General features: G+C 37.8%; 1 protein-coding gene across 1 annotated transcript in view; it reads left to right on the plus strand.

The window, feature by feature from the left end:
* Positions 1–395: 395 nt before the first annotated feature.
* AKT3 (AKT serine/threonine kinase 3) overlaps positions 396–25,664 on the plus strand; it is a 318,344-nt gene continuing 293,075 nt past the window's right edge. Inside the window, exons 1-2 of the mRNA XM_025877589.2 lie at positions 396–635; positions 11,118–11,275. Coding sequence (XP_025733374.1) covers positions 11,230–11,275 — 46 coding nt within the window. The 5' untranslated portion in view covers positions 396–635; positions 11,118–11,229. The remainder of the gene's footprint in view (positions 636–11,117; positions 11,276–25,664) is intronic.

Genomic DNA, 25,664 nt, shown 5'->3' on the forward strand with positions numbered 1-25,664 from the left:
CAGGAGTTTTCCTCAAAGTCAACAACAAGCCCCGCGGCGGCGGCGGCGGCGGCGAGAAGCGATCGGCGGCGGCGGCCCGGGAGGGAGGAAGGAGGGGGCGGGGAGGCGGCGGCGGGGTCCCCCCCGGCGAGGCGCGGACCCCCAGAGGAGGCCGCAGACCCCCGACCCTCGCTGGGCGCGCCCCGGGGCCCCGAGCCTCCGCCCGCCGCCGCCTCGCCGGCGTGACCCGGCCCCCGCCCGAGCGGTGTTTTCTGGTGATGAATTGAATTTGTAGCCGATATCCGATTCCCATGTAGAGTCTCCGCCTCCTCCTCCCCCCGCCGCCGCCCTCCCTCCGCCCTCCCCTCCCGCCGCCGCCGCCGCCGCCGCCGCCGCCGCCTCCTCCCGCTCCAGCTCCGCGGCCCGGCCCGGCCGGCTCCCTCCTCCCTCCCCTGCAGCCTTCGTCTGCCCTCCCGCCGGCCGCACCGGGCTCCAGGGGGGCCAGAGGCATTGCGGGGTGGGGGGAGGACAGGAGGGGAGGAGGAGGGAGGGGGGACCCCCGAGTCGCCCCCTCTCCTCCCCCCGCCCCCCCGGCTCCATCCTCCGCCGCCGCCCGAGCAGCTGCGGGGCCGCCGCCGCCGCCGCCGCCTTTGCAGGTAACAGCCACCGCCCCCCGCTCGCCCCCTCCCCTCCTGGCCTCCGCTCCCTCCGGGCCCCCGGCCCCGGGCCTCCCTCGGGCGGGGGGGGGGGGGCGGCGGCGGGGGGGGGGGGGGGGGGGGGGCGGCGGGGTGGGGGGGGAGGCGGGGGCGTCTGGGTTGTCACCGCGCCGGGGGCGTGGGCGGGGGCCGGGTCACCGGAGGCTCCGGTGTGGGTGTGGGTGGGGAGGCCGGGGGATGCCCGGCGCCGCTGACACCGGCACCCCTTCACTTTCCGGGGGAAGCTGGGGGGCGGCGGCGCGCGGGGGGCCGGGGAGGGTGTTCCCGGCCTAGCGGTACCGGCCGCGTCTGCGCTGCCCCGGCCCTGGCGCCTCCGGTCCCTGCGCAGCTACAGCTCCCCGCCGGCCCGGGCCGCGCGGCGTGGGGAGGGGGCGCCGGCCGGGCGGGGGCGGCGGCGGGCTTATATAACGCGGGGAGCGCCCGTGCGGGCGTGTTTGGGTTGGGGGGAGGGGGCCGTCTGCCGCGCTCCCCGCCGCGGGGGCTGTCTGCGCGCGCGGGGTGGGGTGCAGGCGAGGATGCACCGGCGTCCCCCGGGGTCTCCTTCCTCCCCACCCTCCCCGGCTGTCGGCGCGCAGGAAAAGACGGCCCTGGAGGGAGGGTGGGGGTGTGTGGGGGAGGTGGGTAACGTGCTCGTCTGTGTTTTTAATAGTAGTGGGGTTTTAATCCGCTTGGGAGTTGTGTGCTAAGAATAGAAATGTGCGGAAGATGCTGGGTTTGGCGGATCCAGTGATGCTGTCGCTGCTGGCGGCGGCGGCGGCTCGGGCTGCAAGTAAACAAACCGGCCTCTTCTCGTCCACCTCCTCCTCCTGCGCATCGGTCTGCATCAGCCATGATGCTGACTGGGCCCTCAGAGCCCGAAGTTGAAGCCTGGCTGGTCGCCCCGTTCACCCTGACTCCCAGGCGGGGGTCACTCCTTGTTTGGGATTACCCGGGGATCTTCACTTTAGGCTGGATTGAGTCTCTTTGGGGCCGGGTCTTCAATACCGATATTGACTGTTTATCTTCTGAAGGCAGAGGAAAGGCTTACCCATAAGCCAAGGGTAGGATGCTCCCATTTCTTGCATCAAGAGAACCTTGTGAAAATAAAACCAACTCATTTCACCAGTGTGGTAATTGGTCGAGAGCCCAGTAGTTTGTAATGGATTACATTTTCAAATAGAAATTCACAGCGAAACCTATGTATCTGTATTAAGTAGTACTATTAAGAAAATGTTCACACTTTAGTTCGTCCTGTAGCTAAAACATGTGAAATGATGACTTTTTGCAGTTTAATACCTTGCCAACTTCTTCAAATCCTCATGTTAGGTATATGTTCCATATTTGGTAAGGCATGGTCATTTTATATCTTCTAGTAGGCTATAAATTACTACACAACCCCCCAGGTTTTGGTTTTGGTGGAGACATTAAATTAGGTTATACGTTGTTAGGAAACAGTTGAAAAAGCCAAAGCTGGAAGAGTCCCATAAACATGGTTTAGGAAAGTTTGTTTTCAGAACTTAAATTATCATTGCAGAATAGTACAAATGAAAACGAGTATTCCAGGAGATGGTCGTCTAAAACCAACACACAGCATTCAGGAAATGGTTGTCTGAGACAGGAATGTATTTTTTATAAAGAAATCTAATTCTTAGTAAATTATTAGCTTTCTGAGGTGAATGTGCAATACTTTGGAAGATATATATCAGAACTGTAGTTACTTTTTTTTTCTTTTGCCAACACATAATCTTGACTTTGAAAGTTTACCAAGGAGACTGTATTTGAAGATCTGCTTTTTGTTTGTCTCAGTAGGGTTGACCCCGATATCTTTGATTGGCTTGAGCTTCTAATTTTAAAGTGAGGGAGTGCGTGTATCACATGAGTGAGACACCATTGGAATTTAGATGACTGGAGAGCTATAGTTTTCAGTTGTTATGTTTGTGGTAGGTGTTTGCCGTAGTAGGTTTTCCCACAGCATTTAAAAAGTATCTAAAGTAATTCTACAAAAAAATCTAGGAAACTATTATTTATATCCATTTTGTCCCCTACACTTAGTCTTTCTGTAAGGATTACTTTAGTGAGTTGTTTTCCAACTGAAAATTCATTTTTAGTTTGACACTGATTCTTAGTTTAAGTTGTGTATGTGAAAGTACTTAAGGGTTCAGCTTTAGACTTTTTGGTTTATGTAATTTTATAGCTGTAAAATATTTTAAATAAGATTTCATTCATCCTTCCAACAAATATTTGAGTGTGAACTGTGTGCCAGGAGCTAGTTTGATTAAAAACTTTATTTACATTTCATTCAGAAGATTACTACCATTAGAGAATTTGTTTTCAGCATCATTGCAAATCTAAACATGTTTTGGTTAAACATCCTAGGACAAATGTACTTAGCATAATAGAATCTTGTGCAAAGTAGGGATTTAAGATTTTTTTAAACTCTGGCTTTTGATTTAAACATATAAGAGATTTTATTTCTTAAAAATTTGATGGAAATTTCCAGCTATTTGGTTTTCTTTAAAAAGAGGAACCTCTTTTATAAATTGATTTTTGTGGAAGTTTAGAGTTTACTTGAACTTTGCATATTTTTGTGAAAAGATAGCTACACTTTGTTGTTAAACTTTTTTAGTTCAGGAATTCACCCTTGAGAAGATAAGGCAACTATTGTTAACTCATGTTAATTGGATTTTTAGCATGATTTGATAGGATCTTGTCTTTATAATGTGATTAAGTTTTAAGCATTAAAAAATACTTGTTACAATAATTTATATTTGACTACCATAAGATACAAGACAGAGAAATAAACCATTTCATTTGTTTTGACCAAATCAGTCTTAAAATTTGACTGGCATTTTTGTTTTTCTTAACATACATTTTAATGCACGTAATGAATTTTTGTAGATATGTGTTAGAATATTTAAATCATTTGAGCTGCTCTGTTTTTAATTCCAGCTTTCAGGAACGTGCACTGGTATCCTGAATCCTTGTTTTCTACAGCATGCACTCTTCTGTAGTCACCTGGAAGGATAGCCCTGAATCATCTGATATTAACTGAAAATTTTATCATGGTTTTTCACATATGACAGTGCTAGGTCAGGTTTAGGGTCAATGTCAGCCAGTGCCTGGTGAGCACTTGCCACGTGCCAGGCGCTGTTCTAGGTGCTTAACGTGTGTCAATTGGTTTAATCTTCACAACAGCCCCTGCTACTTTTGAAAGTGGTTTTCACAAGAGAAAACACTTATTAACGCGGCATTATAAAAATCCATTTCTGTTTGTCCTCGTTCTGAAACACTTTTTTCCTTAGCGTTTCTCCTGAGTTGTTTGTACCTCTCATTAGACTTCCCAGTGACATACTCAGTTTCAGTAATTTAGTACAATAATTTCCATAGAAATCACGTTAATAGAGTAAAAAAAGTATATCATCAGATCCATAACATTTTTTTTCATTTCAGTTGTTTCAGAGGCCAAGTTCAATGCCTCAGTTGTTCACATATGTTATTGTAGTGCCTAAGTCTTTTGGCATTTAGATGTAAACAGGTTTCCTTTGCCAGGTAGCCTTCAAATAGTAGTTAATAGATAATATATGTCTCTTGACCTGTAGATTTGCTTTTTAGTGGTCTTTTCAGTACTCTATATTTATCACCAACTGCAGAGATTTCACATTTTGTGAAATGTGAAATGGGTGTATTTTGCTAATATTCAGAGGGAAAAGTAAAATGATTTACCAGAAGAAATCTCCAGAAGACTTTCAAGTGAGAAATTTTCTTTCATATTAATTAAGAAAGCCTCTGACTCTGTTTAGGAGTCTAGGGGATGGGAAGGGGAGGAAATGGTATTTTGCCAGTATTGGAGTTCAGTTCAAATTTTGTCTAAGTGGGATTGGTGTTTGAATGTCTCATCTTCCCAACTATGTATTCAACTTTTGAGAACAGGAACTGTGTATAATCATGATGGTGTCACTGAAGATGCCATCTATAAGTGAAGTAGGTACTCGGTGGATTTTAACTTGAAGAATCATAAATATCAACTCTGGAAGAGCTGTGAAGCTATTTAAGTTTGTCTAATACTACACTTTTATTTTTATGGCTAAGGAAAGTGAAGCACAGAGAATTAATTAAAGGACCTTATGTAGTGTCACTCTGGATGGGGCAGAGTTGGGAATAGGGACCCCAGTTTCTGGGCCTGCCCAGTGCTCTTTCTTTTTCTTTTTCTTTTTTTTTTTTTTTTTAAGAATTTATTTGAGAGAATGAGTGAGAGAGAGAGAGCACAAGCAGTGGGTAGGGGGGCAAGGGATGGGAGAGGCAGAGGGAGAAGCAGACTGCCCTCTGAGCAGGGAGCCCCCTGAAGGGCTGGTCCCTGGGATCATGATCTGAGGGGAAGGCAGACACTTAATTGAACCACCCAAGCACTGCACCCCGCCCCCCGCTGTGCTCTTTCTGATGCACCATTGTGATGAGCTTTGTCATAGGATTCCATACCTGTGGGGTAACTCTCAGTTTAATCCGGGGTAAAATCTGTCAAGCTGATCTTGACATTTAATGGACCATATATCGATTGTATTTAGTGTATATGTGCGGATTTTTTTTTTTTTCATTTTATTGTCAGGGAGGTCCCCAGGGCAGATTTTAGAAGGATTTTACATGTGTGTTGGAAAAGTTTGGCCAGCTGTGCAACCGAAATTCTTTCAGTGGCAACCTTCAACCTGTTCCTGTTATATTACAGATGCCTTCACGTAGAGAGAAACCACACTAAATATAAGAAAGGTAGGGTAGGGGATCATTTGTCTATAGCTTGTTCAGTGGTTTAGGTTAACCAGAGGAATCCAATAGGCATTTTCCTAGTTGTTTCAATTTAGAGTATTAAATACAGGACCCAGCACAAGTTGTTTGTTTTTGTTTTTGTTTTTGTTTTTTTGGTTACTCATGGATGTGTTGGTTGAAATGGCATTCAAATGCCCTAAGCTGAGGTAGAGAAGAAGGGGAAATGCTCTCCATTTTTGTATGTATATTTCAAAGTTTGCCAAGTTGAAAGAACTGAAATTTTTTGTGAAAGTTGGACATCTTGCTTATGCCTATTCAAGTATTTTCCTGTAGGGTGAAACAGTGAAGATATTTATTAGTTTTAAGAAAATCCACAGTTACTGTACTCTGAAGAAAGGAAAGATATCCAAAATACATAGTTTGTGTGGCTCACTTTCCCCATATGACAGGTTTATGAACAGGAGAACAACTATTAAGAGGGACAGACTGGCTGAGAGTTATTTGAAGTGCAGAGCAAGTTGCCTTGAGTTTCCCTTTCATTTCAGTATTTTTCCTTTCCCTCAAATCCTTTAAAGAGTTTTATATGACCTTATGCATTTATTATGGTATATGTTAGTTTCACCTATTTCTTGAAATCAGTGTATTATGGTGACCCTTGACAATCATTTGTATTTCAGAGTAGCAATAGTCTCTTGTCTTTGCACCTTAGTTGGCCTTCATTAATTCAGTTTGGCCAAGCATAGCTAAAGAATATAAAAAATTGTGGTTCAGGGCAAGTATATTTTACATAGTATTAATTACAGCCAAGGATATAGTTTAGAGGGAGTTGTATTATGGACAGTATTGTGGCTTTAAACTTAGAAATTAACATGTAGGAAATTACTAACCTGTGAATCTTGTTCTAATTTGTAAAAAAGAAAATTGCTGGCATGCCTTTTAACTTTGTCAACCTTCTGGTCTTCTGTTGGTGTCATTTCCTTTGTGATGCCGCGGTCATATTTGATTTTTATTTGAAAACATTGTGTTTACTGGACTTTTGAAAAATAACTCCATACAGAAAAAAATGTTCGCCGCGATTCACAAATGTTATACATACTTCTGAGAGTTCCTTTTGGGTTATTTGGTAGAAAGCATACCAAACTGATAGAAGACTTGAATTACAGGTGGTCACACTTGCTACTTGTCACTATCTGGTTATGGTAACGGCGAGGGAATAATGGCGTTTTTGGTTGGTCACAGTTTGCCTGGGTTCAGAATTGTAGATGCTGTAGCTACTATACAGATTTGTTTCTGGAGTCAGATTCACAAATATGTGAAAGCACTTTGATAATCAATTATTGCATGGAAAAGATTTTTAAAAACTTTGTTTTGCTTGCCTCCCTGTATATTCAGTGTGGTCCTTGTTACAGAATAGGCAATCAATACCTGTTTACTGACTACATATACATATGTTACATGTTTCTTGAAATGATATTTTAGAAAGATGTTTGAAAAACTTTGATTATTGCTTAAAACTGGTTTGTTGCCTTATGTAAACAAATATCTTTTAAATATTGTTAAAACTATCATTAAGAAAATATGCCATTCTTTCTCTGCCTTCCTCCCACAAAGATAATTTTGGGCAGTGTCGATGCTTAATTGTTTGGGAGTTGAAACTTGACCTCCTCTCAACAAAAAGTGTCAAAAAACGTGGAGAAAAGGAGGATAATTTTAATGTGTGCCAGTCCTCACAATTAGTGGAGGTCTATTGTAAACGTACTTTAATGAATAAGGAAGAATCGTTACTGTGATTTAAATTACTTCTGTGTAGGTGCTTGCATAACATCTGAGTTTAGGTTTGCCTCTAAGGTGACTTGATAGTGCTCTCTGTTGACTTACAGTATCAGTGTGTCCTTCATTAGGTATGTGAAGCTACATCATTGCTCTTTCATCTGTCTGCTCATTCATTTATTCTGTGTTTGTTGGGCATATCTTATGTGCCAGGCACTGTCAAATTGCTTTACTAAATAGTAATGCTATTGATTGAGGTGCAAGAAGTGAAAATGTTTTGTAAATTGTGAAGTGATATTCACATGCTGTTATCATCAAATTCTCAAATAGTTTTGAATGAAAGTACCTTTAGTGTAACTGCTTTGTGTAAATTCTAAATTGAATCTGCCAAGAATTTTGTATGACATTTTTTAAAGAATAGACAAAATTAGATTATTCAGCAATGAAATATTTAATGCAATAGGCTTAAAAGAAAAAGAAATTAAATTTTGTCTGAGCTCATTGGATAGAACATATTTTTGGAGAAATTGGGATTGTAGGAGGAGGTGAAGTTCATGACCAGCTCATCATTTTGCAGATTAGTGTTTTTAGCAACGTGGAACACTGAGTGGGAAAGCGTAGATGACTTGGTACAAGAGGGTTGCTACTGTAGGGAAATTAAATCAAAGAATATGGTGGATTGCTTAAGACTCATTAGCATTGTGTTTATGCACACAAGACAGCATTTATTTCTAGCCTATTGGTCATAAGTCTGGAGTAGTATACTTTGAATGTCTTTTAAGCTATTTTCAGAGAATGTATCATTTTAGCTGAGAGTCCCAGGAGCAACTTTAAAGCTCAATATTATGATTATGGGTAGAATTTAGTAACAGTTTAAGATGCAAATGGATAAAGCCATTTCTATAATGAGTGGGCTTTTACTGGTCCTGATGACGATTATAAATTTTGTCCTGTTGATTTAACATACATTTCAGCACTTTAAATATATAAGCACTGATAAATATTTTTATCTAAAAAGTTAGTTTTTTGAAAGTTTCACTTTATTTTTAAATTTATTTATTTGAGAGTGGGGAGGGGCAGTGGGAGAGGGAGAGAGAGAATCTCAAGCAGACTCTGTGCTGAGCACGGAGCTGATCTCAAGACCCTGAGATCAGGACCTGAGTGGAAACCAAGAGTCGACACTCAAGAGACTGTGTCACCTAGGTGCCCCGAAACAGTTTCATTTTAAAACAAAATTCATTGATTTGGGTTGATGTGGATATCTCAGTATGTTGTTTTGTACTGAAGGGGTGGTGCTAGTGGAAATAAACATGTGCCTGGTTCTCTGGTCTTGGTTCCCTCACAAAGCAGCTATGTGACCTTGGGCAAGTGGCTTCATCCATCTAGACTCTGTTTCCTCAGCTGTAAAATGAAGGTCCTTTCCTGCTTTGAGATCCCAACAGTGAAATGTTGGCTTAAAAAAATGGAATGAATTTTGAAAATACTTTTTTTTAGTGTTCTTTATAGGTGTGTTGTAATGCAGATTATTTTAATAGAAAGGAATATATTTTATATATGTTTATTGGATTTGTATTATTTTTTGGTTATTACTAAATGTTGACCCCTGAGCTGTTCCATTTCCAATCTCAAGAATATTAAGATAGGAATTTTTTTAATCCAAATCATATAACTTTACAGTCAGAAACCAAGAAGGGCTTGAATGAGATAAGGCCCCTTGCTACGGGTCCCACCAAAGAGAAGGACTACTTGCAGCTCTTCTAAAGTCATTGGTTTGCACTAGGGCTCCCAATATTTAATGTCCTTATAATTATTTATGTAGCATAAGGAGCTAACCCTTTTAGTTACCTAGTTCTGTATTATGGAGCCAGTTTTCAGGAAGTTATGTAAATCAAATTAAAATAATGTTTGGATTCTTTACTGAAGGTTTTTTGTTTTTGTTTTTGTTTTTGCCCATTTTTAGTGGTGAAATGAGTGTTGCCTTGAGTTATGTGGCCATTTCACCAAGGCCTGATATCAGTACATATTGCTAAAGAAAAAAAAAAGAGCCCTGTGGGTTCAGTAAGTTGAGGATTTGCTGAGATAAAAAAGGTTATACATATTTTGTATCTTTAATAGGTTAATAGTGATGTTTTAAGGGAAAGACATGGTTTGTAGAATTTTTCCAAACTTATTTGACCAAAGAATTTTTTTTCTTTTTTCATCTTTTTTTTTTTTTCCCCCTGGAATTCCTCTTGGTATTCTTTCAAACATATTTTGGGAAAATACATCCGGATTCTAGTATCCCTTTAGAGACTCTGCAGTAGCAGACCCCATTGCTTCTGAGGATAGTATTGGCCTTACCTGTAGGTGCTGAGGGCCCGTGTAGGGATGGTTTTCTGTTCAGTCACACAAACTTTGTCAGGCTTTCTTAAGACAATGTTAGTCGTGATTCCTCACTGCTAAATGATGAGGCTTTCTACTTAATTTGCATTGGAAAATGAGCCATAATTCAGCTCCAATAATAGCTGGGGAGTCTAACCTTGAACTTGCTGCTATGCACTATTTATCAAAACCCAGTTTGAGAAAATAGTATAGTTACATCGTCCATCCGTCCATTTTTCTGGTTATCTAAAATTTATGCCTGTGTTTTTGGACCATATAATGCCAGTGCACCCTGGACTACATGTTTTAGTCCCTTTCTGTGGAAATATTTTTAACTCTGTTTTATCTTGGCATTTTCCTTTTTAGGTTGAGAGGGACAATGAGAAATAGCCCTGTAAAACTCGTTAGTGTATATATAAGGATATTTTTGAGGACTTTGTTTATTACACTACAAGGTATCTTACAAAGACCCATGGGATAAATTTCAGATTTTTATTCCAGGAAAAATTGTATTCCTTCTGAAGCAACTTCTTTTTTTCTTTTAGAAAATATTTATGGATACTGTAAATATTGAAACCGATTGCGTTTCCTTATTTGCACTGCTTCCTGAAAGCTTTCCTGCTAAATATGTGGCCCATCTTTTGCGAATATGTAGACTTTTACTCTGGCTTCTTTTTATCTTAAGGCAGTATAGTTTTGGAGTTAGAACTGCAGGCTCTGGAGTTAGATGGCCTGGTTCAGATGTGGGCTCCATCATTCAGTAGTTGTGTTGAAATCAGGCATGCTGCTTAATCTCTGTGAGCCTCAGTTTACTCATCTGTGAAATGAAGTTAATGGTACCCTCCTGGGTTTACTGTGAGGATTACCTGAGAATAATAGTTATAAGCACTTGTTCTGGACACATCTTTGATACCCCATATTTTTTTCCACTATCATATTCCTTTTGTTTCACTTTGTGTATTTTAAAAAATCATTGACTTTGTATTATTTGTACTATTTTATTTATTGTAATCTAAAAATTCATTGTTATCTAATTCATTGATTGTCTAAAATACTTGGAGCGGGGCAGAGTAAACATACATAAGTGCTGGTTTCTTAGCACATTGTGTTTTCCATAAAATACAGCTATTAAAAACATTCACTATTGCTTTGCCATAAATATTCCTAAATGCACAGAGATTTTGGAACTAGACATACATGAAAGTTTACTTTTAGTTTACCTAACTTTCATTCTCTTCCCTTTTCACCTCTGACACAGCACCGAACAGATTTTCTGTATTATTTGTATAGGTGTGACAGGGGTTTTCTTAAGACATTTTTTGTTACAGGCTCTTAGGTTAAAAGTTTCACTATCATTTGAAAGCTGTCACAAGACCAGGGAAGCCCGTTCATTATAGAACTGTTGAATAAATAAGTTCCCCAGTTTGAGGAGTTAGAGTTTTATGTGAGGTCAGGCCAGTTGAAGACATTTACAAAGAATTAGTTGTTTGTTATTGCTATGTGAGTTGCAAGAATGGAAAAAAAAGAAATTCTTTCTTCAATACTTCCTTCCAGGCTGAGTCATCACTAGAGAGTGGGAAGGGCAGCAGCAGCAGAGAATCCAAACCCCAAAGCTGATACCACAAAGTAGCATTTCTCCACGTTGGGGGCTCAGAGGGGAGCCATCATGAGCGATGTTACCGTGGTGAAAGAAGGCTGGGTTCAGAAGAGGGGTAAGTACTCACCAAAGCTGAAAGTCGCATGCGTGGTAAGTGTGCTCGTGGTCAGCGATGTCCTGGAAGTTGACATCTGTTCCGAAGCTGTTACAGAGTCAACGGACAGACCATGTCCAGTGAGAGAGAAATGATATCTAACTTATGTGTTAGGAATTTGCTTGTTTTTTAGGGATTCTTTGTAATTCTTGATTTTGATAGTTTATCATCACCGTTACGAAGACTTGGCCTCCTGGTATGTTGTGTGCTTGCATGTTACAGAAAGTTCGTGTTGTATTTTTCCGTGTCCACAGAGTCTACAATTCACAGAGATGTCTTTCGGATATTTGATATCTAGACAAGTGTATAACTTGTCTGCATTTAAAGACATGTAAATTTATATTAAGCCAGTTTGGGTGGTAGCAGAGGAGGAGTTAAGGCTTAAAGGGAAAGAGTTCACCCACAATCTCATGGCTTCAGCAGTCCTGTAAGTTAGTTAAGGAGAGTCTGAAAGTAAAAGACCACATGAAGAAAGGGTTTTTGTGTTGTGTGTGTGTGTGTGTGTGTGTGTGTGTGTGTGTATGTATGTTTCATATTTTTATTTTTCATGATCTAGCTTTAGTATTTCTTGTTCACTTGTTCACACCTACTACTTTAGATAAATAATTCAAATGCATTATTTTTTTAATACTAAAGGAAGAACTCTTCAATGTAAAACTTAGTTTATCCTCTATGAGATCACCTGCTAATGTGGTTAATATGTTTATTAAGAAATCTGGAGTGTAGACTAGTTGCCAGGCAACTAGTGTTTATCCACGTGGCTGAATTGAGTAGAATGAGGACTGTTTCATTGTCAGGACTTTTAAGTTCCTGTGTACTGTATCTATTTTGTGATTAAAAGTTGCATTTTAAATAGTAATTTCACTGTTCCTTGTGGGTCTGTAGTTAATTCCTGTGCTTGAAAAGCTGTTGTCAGAAGTTAAGTGGGATTATGTATGACTGAGTTTTAAAAAATCAGCCTTATTGAGTTATAATTTTCAGAACAATAAAATTCACCAATTTTAAGTGTACACTTTGATGAATTTTGCTACTTTCATGCAGTAGTGTAACAAGCACTGCAGTTAAGACATCTGAAACATGTCCGTCACCCAAAAAGTGCCCTCACTCTCCGATGTGATCAGTCCTCTTTCCTTAATGCTGACAACCACTGATGTGATACCACTGGAATCTTCCTTTTCTAATATGTCTTATAAGTAGAGTCATATGGCCCTTTGTGTTTGGTTACTTTCACATAGCGTAATACTTTAAGGATTCATCCGTGTTGTTTTGCATATCATTAGGTTGTTTCTTTACTGTTGAGGTGTATTCTGTAGTTTGGCCATAACACAATTTATCTGTTAACCAGCTGATGGATATTTGTAGTTTCTAGTTTCTGGCTATTGTGAATAAAACTGCTATGAGCAAGGGAGTACGTATCTTGGTGTGATGTGTTTTCATTTTTTCTTGGGCGATAACCTAGGAATGAGATTGCTGGTCATATGGTAAGTGTGTGTTTCATGATAAAAACTGTTTCAGCCAACTATTGTACTGTTGTTTCATTTATTGTATATTCTGTTATAAGTTTAGAGGGCTTTTTCAGATTTCATTGCTATATGAAGGCATTTTTTCTTTATTTTTTAACTTGTCTATTACATTTATTCTACCTTTCTTACTTCCTTTGGGATGGCAAATTACTTAAACCTTTTGGAGTAATACTTTATTAAGCTCTAAAATCTGCTCTCAAAATCCTGCGCCATTGCGAGGATTAAGTAAGATAATGGATGTGGATATGTTTTGAGAGTTTTAAAACCAGTGTAAACTGATGCTGTCACCAAATTTTGCCAGAGATTTAGGGTGGTTCTTGAGTTTGTTTAATTAATTGTGTCTTGTCTGAAATACCGTAAGAGAAGGTTGGTATATAATGCATGGGATACAGAAACAAGAAAAAATGGACAAAGGTTTCTCTGTGTTTTTCCTGCATTGGTTAATAGTACACAAAGGTATGAAATGATAAATAAAAGTCTTTTCTACCCTCTACTTCTTCAAACTGGTTTCTCGCAATAGCCATTTTAGACCTTTTCTATTTTAAATTTTTTGGTGATTATTATCTCAATTTTATGTATAATACACTAAACTTTATATTTGAGTAATCTTACATAATCGAGTATATATCTATCACCATTGTGAAAAATGAAGAATTTAACTTGTAATACCTATTCTCTTCCTTCCTTCCCTGAAGGAGGGGAGAGGGCTTTGTGGTTACACTTCCAGCACTTGCACTCTTAATTCTAGAAAGTACTTAGGCATCATCTCTAAACTTGCCACTTTATGAGTTGAGACAAATTAGTACCCCTCACAGTCTTTCCCCTGAATACCTCATGGTCCCCTCCCAGGTTGTGTCAACTGTAACATTCATTTAATGTTGTCAAGGTTTGTCATAGTTTAACTTGTTGATTTGGAGAAGCAGTAATCAAGTGATAACTAAATACTCCCTGCTGCTAAGAAAGTAGTATGATGGGCATGGTGGGAGCCATGGAGAACAAATGCTGGTATTCAAGATCAGGATGCACTTTAGTTTGGCTTCCAGTCTGCGCTGTACCAGTTTTTCCTGGATTTTCCAGTTGCCACATTGCCCCCCTGTTAAAGAGTGTCTGCTTTCTTTATCATACCACTTGGTTATGCAGCTTTTTAATCATGTTGACATTCTATTGTGAACCGACTTTTTTCTGGGTATGATGCTCAGCTAATAGCATGTTATTTAATTGCATTCTTGGACACGTTCTCTGCTTTCTTAGATCTTGTGTCTTTCCCCTATTTGTTTTGGATTTATTTTACAGATTTGTTTTGGATTTATTTTACAATGTTCTAGAAGTAACTTTTTTTTTTTTTAATGTCCTGGAGTACTTTTTTTCAGAAAGAATATGTGGGGGGTTGCTTGTCAACAGAGTATTAAAAAATGTGCTTTTCACTTTCACACCCAGTACATGCCTTAGCTGGGTATAGAATTCAGTTGTGCAGCAGTTTTCCTTTGGAATTTTGAAGGTTGCATTCCATTACCTTTTGGTAACCAGTTTCACTGATGAGAGGTTTAATGCTAATAGGAGTAATTTCTTTCTGGGTAACTTGTTTTTGTTCTCTGGAAGCTTGTTGTGTCCATGCCTCTTTATCCTTGACGTTATGAAATTTAAGGAGGATGAGATGTAGTTCTTTTTAACTCATCCTGTAAAGCATTTGTGACCCTTTGGATACGCAGGCATGTGTCTTCATTTCTGGGGAATCTTCTGTATTTCTTTCATTATTTCTTCCCTTCTGTGTTCTCTGTATTCTTTTATGGCTTTGACCCCTAGAGCGTCTATATCAATGTTCTGGTGTTACGATTTTTCTTTCACTTCCATGTCTGTTTACCTGCCTTGTTCGGAAGATTTCCTTGACTTTTTCTTTGAGCCCTTTACAGTTATCTGTTTCAGCTATTACTTTATATTTCTGGGAATTCTTTCTAGTTCATAGCCACCAGCTCTTATTTTACAGATATAATACAATCTTTAATCTTAGGACACTAACTAGACTTTGTTTTTAAGTTTTTTCTCCCCTCTGAGTAATTTTTTCAGTTTGTTTATTTTGGTTCTTTTTTGGTGGTGTTAGTAGTCCTCAGGTATCTGGTGGTTCTGTGGGTGTGTTTATACTTGTGAATGAAAGACTGAGGTTGCTGGTCGTGTCTCCTATTTGTACAATTTGTGTATTTTCCCTATGCTTAAGACAAGTTAGATTCACTGACTGAGGATTTGTGATGGCAGTTTTAACTGGACTCTTGAAAGCATTAGTTGAAATATTAGGGGAAACCAAACTGGGCATTTTTTCTCTCCACCATTCTTAATTTATTCCTTTAGAGATTTTCAGTATGATTTTAAAAATAACTTTGTGTTTTAGTCAAACAAATTTCATTAGGTAGTCTGTTGTTTGACCATATTTTGGTTCAAAGAATTTCTTCTAAAAGAGCATTATTGTTTGCTGCCTATTTACCCTGGGCAGATAGATTTTCATCGCCTGAGCTTGGGTGTCCTTGTTTGAAAATAAATATGATAACATCTGCTTTCTTTACCTCACAGTGCTGTGGTAAGCAATACGAGCTAATATGTATAGAGTATTTTTAAACTATTAATAAAAGTATTAGTAGAAAAGTTATATTAGCCCTTACTTTGCATATCAGTCCTTTTCCTCAAACTTACATTTATAAATCAGTTCTTATTAGCTCCTGTCCAGATTGAATCTTATTTTATTTGTACTTTCAATGTAAATAAGTTGTTCTTCAGTAAATATCATCCTGGAAAAGGAAAAAAACAGACTTAAAGATAATTAATAGTACTGTGTGGGACAAATGCTTTCCTAACTTTGGTGATTGGTGATATATATCAATACTGAAACCTTTTTTTTTCTGTACTTTTCTGGAGCAATTACAAAATGTAAGTATTAATTGAGATAACACATTAACATAGGATTGTTGGTGTTAGAGATGACAGTAAAGAAAACATCATGTAGCACACATGGAATCAAATGCCACCTGCATTTTCCTCTTTGATGGTCCTGGGACAGAACCTCACAGTTTGGTTGTACATCAGCATAGGAGATATCTGCATACATATTAAATGCCCGTTAGATGATCTCCTTCCCACAGACCAGCCCTGGGTATACTCTCAGTGACTGCAGATCTCTAAAGTTGATGTCAAAAGTTTTGCTCTCTTAGTTTTTTATCCCATTACAGCTAGTGGTGATATTTGCTGTGAAGAAACTTACCCCATTAATAAAGTGGGAAGTTTAGCCAGCTTAAAAGGTCTAAATTAGGGGCACCTGGGTGGCTCAGTCATTGGGCATCTGCCTTTGGCTCGAGTCATGATCCTGGGGTCCTGGGATTGAGCCCCACATCGGGCTCCCTGCTCTGCGGGAAGCCTGCTTCTCCCTCTCCCACTCCCCCTGCTTGTGTTCCCTCTCTCACTGTGTCTCTCTGTCAAATAAATAAATACAATCTTTGGAAAAAAAAAAAAAAGGTCTGAATTATAGAATTAAGTAGACTGAAATACTATTAACAAGGGCTGATTGTAATTTATAAAAATCTGTTTGCTTAATAGTACTGTTTCTTAAAAGTACTGTTTCTTATAAGACTCATAGTGTCTTATAAATGTGGAGAGCCAGTTTTTTGATAAGTTAAAATCTGGGGTGCCTGGGTGGCTCAGTTGTTAAGCGTCTGCCTTCGGCTTGGGTCACGATCCCAGGGTCCTGGGATCGAGCCCCGCATCAGGGTCCCTGCTCGGCGGAGCCTGCTTCTCTCTCTCTCTGCCCCTGCTTGTGTTCCCTCTCTCACTGTGTCTCTCTTTGTCAAATAAATAAATAAAATCTTAAAAAAAAAGTTAAAATCTGTAATGTATTGTTAGTCAACTCAAAATCTTACTGTTTTGAAATTGGTAACAAATCTAAGAGGTAAGGTTTTATCATTAAAAACATTTGAATTGATGAAAATGCTGCAGATTCTTTATACTTTTTGTTGCCTCAATATCTAACAAATTGAACTTCCATGTGTCCTGTGTATGTAACCAGTTTGTGCTTTCAAAGAACTTGTTCCCTTAGTTTGCCTGGTACTTAATAGTTTCCAGTTCAAGGATATCCATAAACTGTGACCTTGGAATAATACTTGTTTTTTATCCTTTGAGATGATTTGTTTAGAGGAACTGGAATGTTAGTGTTTGGTAATTCCAAGCTAAAACTTCATGAGTCTATGAGTTTTCTCTAAAAATATCTTAATGCCACTATGCAGAATATTTTAGTAATGTGAAGATTGTAAGCTGGGCTATATTTTAATGTGTGATTGTTGTGACCTAGTCAGTTTTAAGCTGTTACGGAAAGCAAAATACACAATTTGTTGGGTGCTCATCCAAGTCCAAGGACCTTCTCCTTTACTCTGTACATACTTGTGTACCTTTTGTTCATGTTTTATTCACAAAGTGAGTTTTGAAATAAATTATCAAGTGATTATGGAAATAGAAAATGACAGTATGATTTTCTGTTTACTACTCAGCAGCAAGCATTTTCCATAGAAAGTAAAGAGCTGTGATAGTGACTGAATAAATCACGATAGATTAGAGAAGCTCATTTCAACTATTGATGTTACAAATGGAGCATAAACCTGAAAAAATTAAATTTATTTTCTAATGGCATTGGAACTCTGAGATTTAATGTATTTACAATAATATGAAATTTGGGGTGCCTGGGTGATTCAGTTGGTTAAGCATCTGACTCTTGATTTTGGCTCAGGTCGTGATCTCAGGGTTGTGAGATCAAGTCCCAGGTGGCCTTCATGCTGGGTGTGGAGACTGCTTAAGATTCTCTCCCTTTCCCTCTGCCCCCAACCCTTAAAAACTATGAAATTTATTTTTCTCATAATTTGGATACATTTACTTTGGAAATTTTAACCAAGTAAACCAAATGGAGAGAACCATCAAATGATAAGCTTTCATATGCATTCTAGAGTTACAGAATTGAGAGCTGCTAGGGGCGCCTTGTGGTGCATTTTGTTGTCTCAGACTCTTGGTTTCCCTTCAGGTCATGATCTCAGGATCATGAGATTGAGCTCCCAGTTGGGCTCTGTGTGCGGTGGGGAGTCTGCTTGAGATTCTCTCTTACCTTTTGCTCTGCCCCTCCCCTTCTTGCATGTTCTCACATACTCTCTTTCTCAAAATAAATACATTAAGAAAAAAAGAACTGGAGCTGCTGTTATGCACGCTCACACTCATACACACTCCCCTTCCCAATAAGCAGTGAGTTTTGTGTATTGACCTTGTATCCTGCAGCCTTGTTAAATTCACTTATTCATGTTAGTTACTTTTACTAACATGAATTTTTTACTAATTTTCTGCATAGATGGTCAAGTCATCTGCAAAGAGCCACAGTTCTGCTTCTTCCTTTGCAATTCTAATGCCTTTAATTAACTTTTCTGGTCTTGTTTCGCTGGTTACAAATTCGGGTGCAGTTTTGAGTAAAAGTGGTGAGGGTAGACTTTCGGCCTTATTTCTCATGTTATTGGGAAAGCATTTTTTTACCATTATCATCATAATATTATGTAATAATCATTGTTTTGTTAGTTGTGGGTTTTCTATTGCTGCCTTTAGTCAGGTTGAGAAAGTTCCCTTCTATTCTAGTTTGCTGAGTGTTTTTATCATGAGTGGGTGTTCACTTTTTTCAAAAAGTTTCCCATACCTACTGAAATTTCAGGCTATTTGATGTTTCCCATTATTCTGTTAATATGGTGTATTAGTTTCATGGCTAGAATAAATCCCATTTGGTCATGATGTATTATATTTAATTTACCAGTTTTTATATACTAACATTTTGTTAAGGATCTTTTTTTGCATTTCCATTGGTCTGTCATTTTCATTTCAGGTTTTGGTATAATGACTATGTGGGACTCCTAAAGTATATATGTTGGGAAATATTCCCTTCTCCTTAATTTTTGAAGGAATTTACATAAGATGGGGTTTATCTCTAATTTAACATGTTTGGTAAAATGCATCAGTGAAACCATTTGGGTTGGAGCATTTTTGGTGAGATTTCTGATAAATCCAATTTCATTAATAGCTAGATATAGGACTTTTCAGATTTTTTGTTTCATCTTGTGTCAGTTTGGGCAAATTGTGATTTTTTTTTTTTTAGGAATTTGTCCATTTCATCTAAGCTGTTGACATATTTGGCATAAAGTTGCTCTTAATATTTCCTTATTCTTTGTTTGCAGGATCTGTAATGATAATCCCTTTATTAAATTCTCTCCCTCTTTTTTTTTTCTTTGATTAGTTTTACTAGGAGTTTATACATTTCACTAATCTTTTCAAGGAGCCAAATTTTTGCTTTGTTTCCTTTGTCCTTTTTTTTCTATTTCACTGCATTTGCTCGTTACTGTTTTATTTTGCTTGTCTTTTTTTCTGGCTTAGGGTAAAATATTACATCATGGATTTTAAACCTTTTTTTTTTTTTAAATATAAGCACTTAAATCTGTGGATTTATCTTACTTGACTGCCTAAGTATGTCCCACAAGTTTTGATGAAATGTGTTTTCATTATTATTTAGGGTAAAATGTTTCCTAACTTGCTTTGTGGTTTCCTCTTTGAACCATGGGTTATTTAGAAGAATGTTGCTTAATTTGAAAAGATATAAGAGTTTTTAGATATCTTAGTGTTTTGATTTCAGCTTTCTATTTGATTGTAATTACAGAAGATAACTATGTAAAATTTCAGTCATTTGGAATTTTTTGTTATTTAAAAAAAATTTTTTTTATGGTCCACCATATGGTCTCTCTTGATTTTTCTGCTGTTGTGGGTGTAGTTTTTTATAAATGTCTGGTCAGCATGGGTTATAGTGAGTCATATTTTCTCTAACTTTACTGATTTTTTTTTTCTTTAGTTCTATCAATTACTGAGAGAGAGGTAAAATCTCCAACTATGATTGTGAATTTACCTGTTTCTTTTTTCTGTCTATTTTGCTTTATATATTTTGAAGTTCAGTTACTAGATGCATTCACATTTATAATGATTATATCTTCTTAATGTATTACATCTTTTATGCTTATGAAAAGTCCATCTTTTTCTTTGGTGTAATACTCTTTGTTTTGAAATTCAGTGTGTCTGTTATTAATATTATAACCACTCCAGACTTTTTCTGATTAATGTTTACATCTTATATCTTCTTAAAATGTTATTTTACATTTATTTATTTACTTATTATTTGTTATTTTACATTTAGCTTATCTGTGTTTTATATTTAAAATGCCTCTCTTGTACACAGCATATTTTTGGGTCTGGTTCTGTTTTTTTTTTCTTAATCTCATTTGACTGTCTTTACCCTTTAATTTAGACCATTTATATTTAGAACATTCATATTTATTAAGGTAATTATTAATATGGTTGAGTTTCCTTCTTCCCATATTCCTGCAATTTTTGGGTTTAGAATTTTTTTACTTTCTCGTTTTATCTCTGCTATTGGCTTGTTAGTTATACCTCTTATTAAAATATAAAACAAATCTATGATGTTGATTTGATTGAATTTAGGTCTACCATTTTGTTATTTATTTTCTATTTGTCCTATTTAAAAAAATTTCTCTGCTCATGTGCTCATGTATATATATATAGGCTCTATAATATCTGTATAAATAGGTGTATGTATATATACATATAAATATGTATGTGTGTGTGTGTGTGAATTTTTTTTTTTTTCTTTTTGACCTTCCCTTGGGTTAATTGAAATTTTTTTAGTATTTCATCTAATGCCTCTGTCAGTGTGCATTCTTAGTGGAAAGGAGGATATTTTCTCCAAGGGGGCAAAGTTGGTTCTGGGGGAGGGTGCAAAAAATGTAGATATTACAGTTGTTTGTGCCTTTCCAATGGGACACATTATATAAACATGTTAACATATACATATATCTGTGGTATTAAAATTTCATATGGGAGGGTAGAGTGGTTAGAAAAAAATAAGCCTAGTCTTGTTAGATGGGCCATAATAGAAAAAACTGAACTGCTCTGTAATCTTGCATTATTTATTTAATGGTTGTTGGAGGGCAGTGGTTTTCACCCAGGATTATTTTTCTCCCTAGGGAACATTTGGCAATGTCTGGGGACATTTTTGGTTGTCATGACTTGGAGTGGGTGTGCTATTGGCATCTAGTGGGTGGAGGCCAGGGATGCTGCTAAATATTCTACCATGTACAGGACAGTTCTCCCCTAACAAAAAATTTTCTACTCCAAAATGTCACCTGTGCTGAGGTTGAGGTTGAGATTATAATATGCATCTCTAATTTATCATGTTCTTTACTGGGTTAATATTTTACTACTTCATGTAAAATATAACATCCTTGAGCTACCATAGTTATATTTACTCCTCCTGAGTGCCTTGTTCTAATATATATTAGATATGAATATGTTATAAACTATGATACAATATTTTAATTTTTGTTTTTTTATGCCTTTTTTTGTGTCTTTTAAAGAAGAGCAGGACAAATACAGTCTATTATGTATACTTACCTGCAGTGTTTCTATTTATTTCTTCCTGTAGACTTGAGTTTCTATCTGATAATGTTTTCCTTCAGTCTGAAGAGCTTTCTTTAAGAGCAGATCTGTTGGTGAATAGTACACTCACATTTTTGTCTGTCTTAAAATGTTTTCACCTTCATTTTTGAAGGATTTTTTTATTGTATATAGAATTCTGATTTGTTAATTTGTTTCCTTCATCACTTTAAAGATGTCATTTCATTTTCTTCTGCTTTCCCTTGTTTTTGATGAGAAGTCAGCTGTTATTTTGTGTTGTTACCTATATATAACATGTCATTTTCCTTGACTGCTTTCAAGATTTTTCTAGCTTTGATTTCAGCGGTTTGAATATGATGTGCCTACGTGTTGTTTTCTTTTATGTGTCCCATTTTGGATTTACTGGATTTTTTTTGTTTGTTTTTTGATATATAAGTTTACATTTTTCACCAAACTTGGGAAGTTCTGTTGGCCATTATTTCTAAAGAAGCTTTTCTACCCTGTTCTTTCCTCTGCTTTTGGGACTCTGGTTATACCCATGAAGACTACTTGACAATGTCTCATAGGTCAATTAGGCTGTGTTAATTTTTTTCAGTATTCTTTCAGCTCTAGAGGTAGAATAATCTGTTAAGCTATTTAGTTCACTGACTCCTCTGCCATTTTTCTCCATTTACTATGACTATATTTTCTGTTAATTCCTTGGATATTTTTATAATAGTTGCTTTAACATCCTTGTCTGCTGACTCCAGCATTAGGATTTTCTCAGAGTTGGTTTCTGTTGACTGCTTTCTTTCTTTGCGTACTTTCTCATTTCTTCATATGTCTAGTAATTTTCAGCTGCATTCAGTTCATTGTGATGATATACTTAACAGATTTGTGATCTGTTGTTTTCTCCAGAGACTTTTTGTGATAATTGGTACTGTCCTTCTATTCAGACTCAACACTTTATTTTACCTATTGTGAAGAGCATGCTGAAAGCTCTTCTCTCCACTTTTTGATTTTTGCTTTCAGGCTCACTGGAGTCTTTTCTATGCATGCACAGCTCAAGGTTTAGCCAGAATTTGGGTTGAGTTTACAGGTAGGTTTTTGGGCTGCCCCATGTGTCTCCCTTATTTGTGGGATATCTCTCTTACTTTCCAGCCATTTTGGCATCTCTGACTCCAGCATCTGACTCCTTAAGCCAGCAAGACTATAGTTTTCTGCCTGAATTGTATCCACCTTAATTGCAGGGAATGGGGGAGCCCCTCAAGCAGAAAGCCATATAAATGCAGATCTCACGCAATGCAGTTCCTTGTTTCAGGTGCCAACTTCCCTCCAGGTTTTGCTTGCTTTTGATGCTTTCCACTGCCTTCAACTATTTGTTATTTATATTTTATACAGAGTTTATAATTTTATGTGGGGGAAGATTGATTAGTAGAAGTCACCCGACTTATATTCTGATATGTATATGCTTTAATGTATGGATATAAAAACTTGTTTAAGTTTTATAATTCACTTAATTTTGTCATGGAATTGCTCATAACAAGTTATGTGAAGTCGAAATTTCATCTCCATTTATATTTGAGGAAACTGATGGTTTCAACTAGTTGAGTTCCTATCACCTGGAAACATAGCTGACCCTTTTTTTTTTTCGAGTTGAATTTATAGAATTATAGGCTAGAAGAGACTTTAGAAGTAATCTCGTTTTATACCCATTTATCTTCCAGATTAGAAAACAGGTCAGTTTTTGAGTTAGGGGCTTAGCTTGGACCAGTAGTTGAGATTTCTTTATTGCCAGTTTTATGACACTTTATATTTTGTTTCTTTCTGACACTCAGGCAGGTATTGGAGTTCTTTTTTTTTTTTAATTCTTTTTTAAAAAGTCTCTTATTAGTACCTGGTGAGGGAGGGGCATAGAACTGTTGGACAGGAGGAGAGTTTAAAATCCTGTGAGAATAGAAAAGGGAGTATCTTCCATCTGGTGGAGTCCTTACGCTACCTGAGTGGTATCACTTATCATTCTGTGTCCAGTGGGGAATGCAGGGAAGCCATTCCTCTGGAGCTTATTGCATTACCTCCCTTGGAGAAACTATTTTTATTTCCTTTGACATAGAGAAACATTTCTTTAGTTATATGTTCACATTCTGTAATCAATCTCTTATCTTAGTGATGTGATTAACTGTGTACCTACCACCATGTTTTCTTTTATGTATGTTGTTGTTATGCCTGTTTTTTTACTTGGCATATTTTTTTTTCCTGTGTCTTTGTCAATGAAAATCTTCTGTGTCCTTCAGATATAAATTCTAATATAATCTCTGTTTTTTCCCAGATCACACAGTCATACAAAGAATGATTTCTCTAGTCTGTAGTATTATATCACTTTGCTTCCTTGTGGCATTATATGGGCTCTTACACAGTTCCATTATTTCTCTTTGTCCATTGTCAGCTTCCCGAGGGCAGGAACTGTGTCTAATACAACTGTATTTTGCATCTACGGTCTACCAGTAATTTGAACATAGTAGGCTCTTAGTCTTTGAGTGAATGAGGAAGAAAACAGTTTTAGAAGGTCAAGTAGCAGTATGTCACGGATTTCAGGGCAAGGAACTAGAATTGGGACAGCAGAGGCAAGGCAGGGAATGCAAAATAGATCACAATTATAAGAGCAGCCTGTATCTAGGATAGGGTTTGGTAAGGGCTATGCTGGGATTCTAGATCATGTTTATCTGTCAAGCTTTTGTGTGAGGGAAAACAGAACTAACGGTAGGAATTGGTAGAAATGACCAAATGGTTCTTCCTGGCCGCGGTGGCTGCACAGGATTCTCCTTGTCCCAGAAAGGATTATAATATATAAGGTATCCAAAGCAGGTAGGTGCACTCTGGACACTAGAGTGAGAATAGAGTAATGTAATAGTTCTGGAATATTTATCCACATTTTACTCTTAGAACTGCAAAGTACTTCTGAGTTCAAGACAGCCTAGAAGAATCTTTTCTACCATGTTTCTGATGGATCGTTTATCTCTGATATTGTGGATAACTAAAATCTCACTATGTAAGGCATAACTGTTTCATTATTTAACAGCTCTGAGTACCAGTGGGCTTTCTTTTGCCCTCCTGAGCAATATAAAACAAATTCTGTTTTCCATAGGATAGGCCTTCAGGTATTTCAGGATTGCTGTGATATCTTCCCTAAAATCTTTTTAAGCAAAATGTTCTCTTTTCTTTCATTTGTTCATTGTATGACATGGTTTCTAGCCCTCACACATAATTTTGGTGTCCTACTGTTTAAATATCTCAGTTTGTCAATGTTTCTCCTAAAAATGCAGTGCCCAGAAGTGAACATAATCCTGTAGGTGTGGTCAGTGCAGAGAAGAGCACAACAGGACTGTTCGTTCCCACAGTATGTATCATAGGAGGGCCATCAGTGCAATCCAAGGCTACAGTCCTTTTCTCAGTTTTAACTTTCAAAGGAACTTTTATTATGTGTTGTTTATGCAGATCATTTGCATATGCCAATTTGTTGTCCGCATGTTACCAGTTTACGTTCCTATCACTAGTATGTAAAGGTTTCTGCTCTCTCGTGCCATAATTATCACTGAGTGTTATTCTTTTTAGTTCTTGCCATCATATTGCTGCTTTATTTTACATTTATTTGTTACTGAGGTTTAACTTTGTTGTTAGTGCTTTTAGCCATTTTTTCTTCAAATGAATTGCTGGTTTCTGTCCTTAGTCAATTTTTATATATGTGGTCTTTAGTCAGTTTTTATACATTTTTTATGTTATTTATTTGTAAGAACTTTTTGTATATTCAGGATACCATTATTTTGCTAAGAGGTCAACTGCAGTCCTCCGCTCTACCAGCTGAGCTATCGAAGGGACCAGGATACCATTATTTTATTAATCATTTTGTTGTTACAGATATTTTCCTGGCTTGAATATGTATCTTTTAACTTTATGTTTTTGTCACGTAAAAGTTTTGTTAATTGTTCTGCAATTTAATATATCAGACTTTTCCCTTCCAAGGAGGCCACTGAGGTCACACTTAGAAACTTTTGCCTTGTTTTCTTTGAGCATCATTGTGATTAAAACCATTTGTATTATCTACATAATATATTAATTCCTTTTGTAAAAGATCCAAGCAGTATATAAATAAGCAGAGTGTGATATGATTCCTCCACTCCCAGTTTCCTTCTCAGAAATAACCGCTGTCAAGTGGGATGTGCTACCTTAAAGCCAACATTTTTCTTAAAATAGGTAAGAAACAGAAGGATACATACCAAACAATAGGTAATATTTGTCTCTTGTCAAGAGATTGGAATCCAAGAGATTAGGTGGGG

Source organism: Callorhinus ursinus, unplaced genomic scaffold (genome assembly GCF_003265705.2).
Source record: "Callorhinus ursinus isolate GAN/ISIS: 27379988/994484 unplaced genomic scaffold, GSC_fseal_2.0 scaffold13, whole genome shotgun sequence".
Lineage (NCBI taxonomy): Eukaryota > Metazoa > Chordata > Mammalia > Carnivora > Otariidae > Callorhinus > Callorhinus ursinus.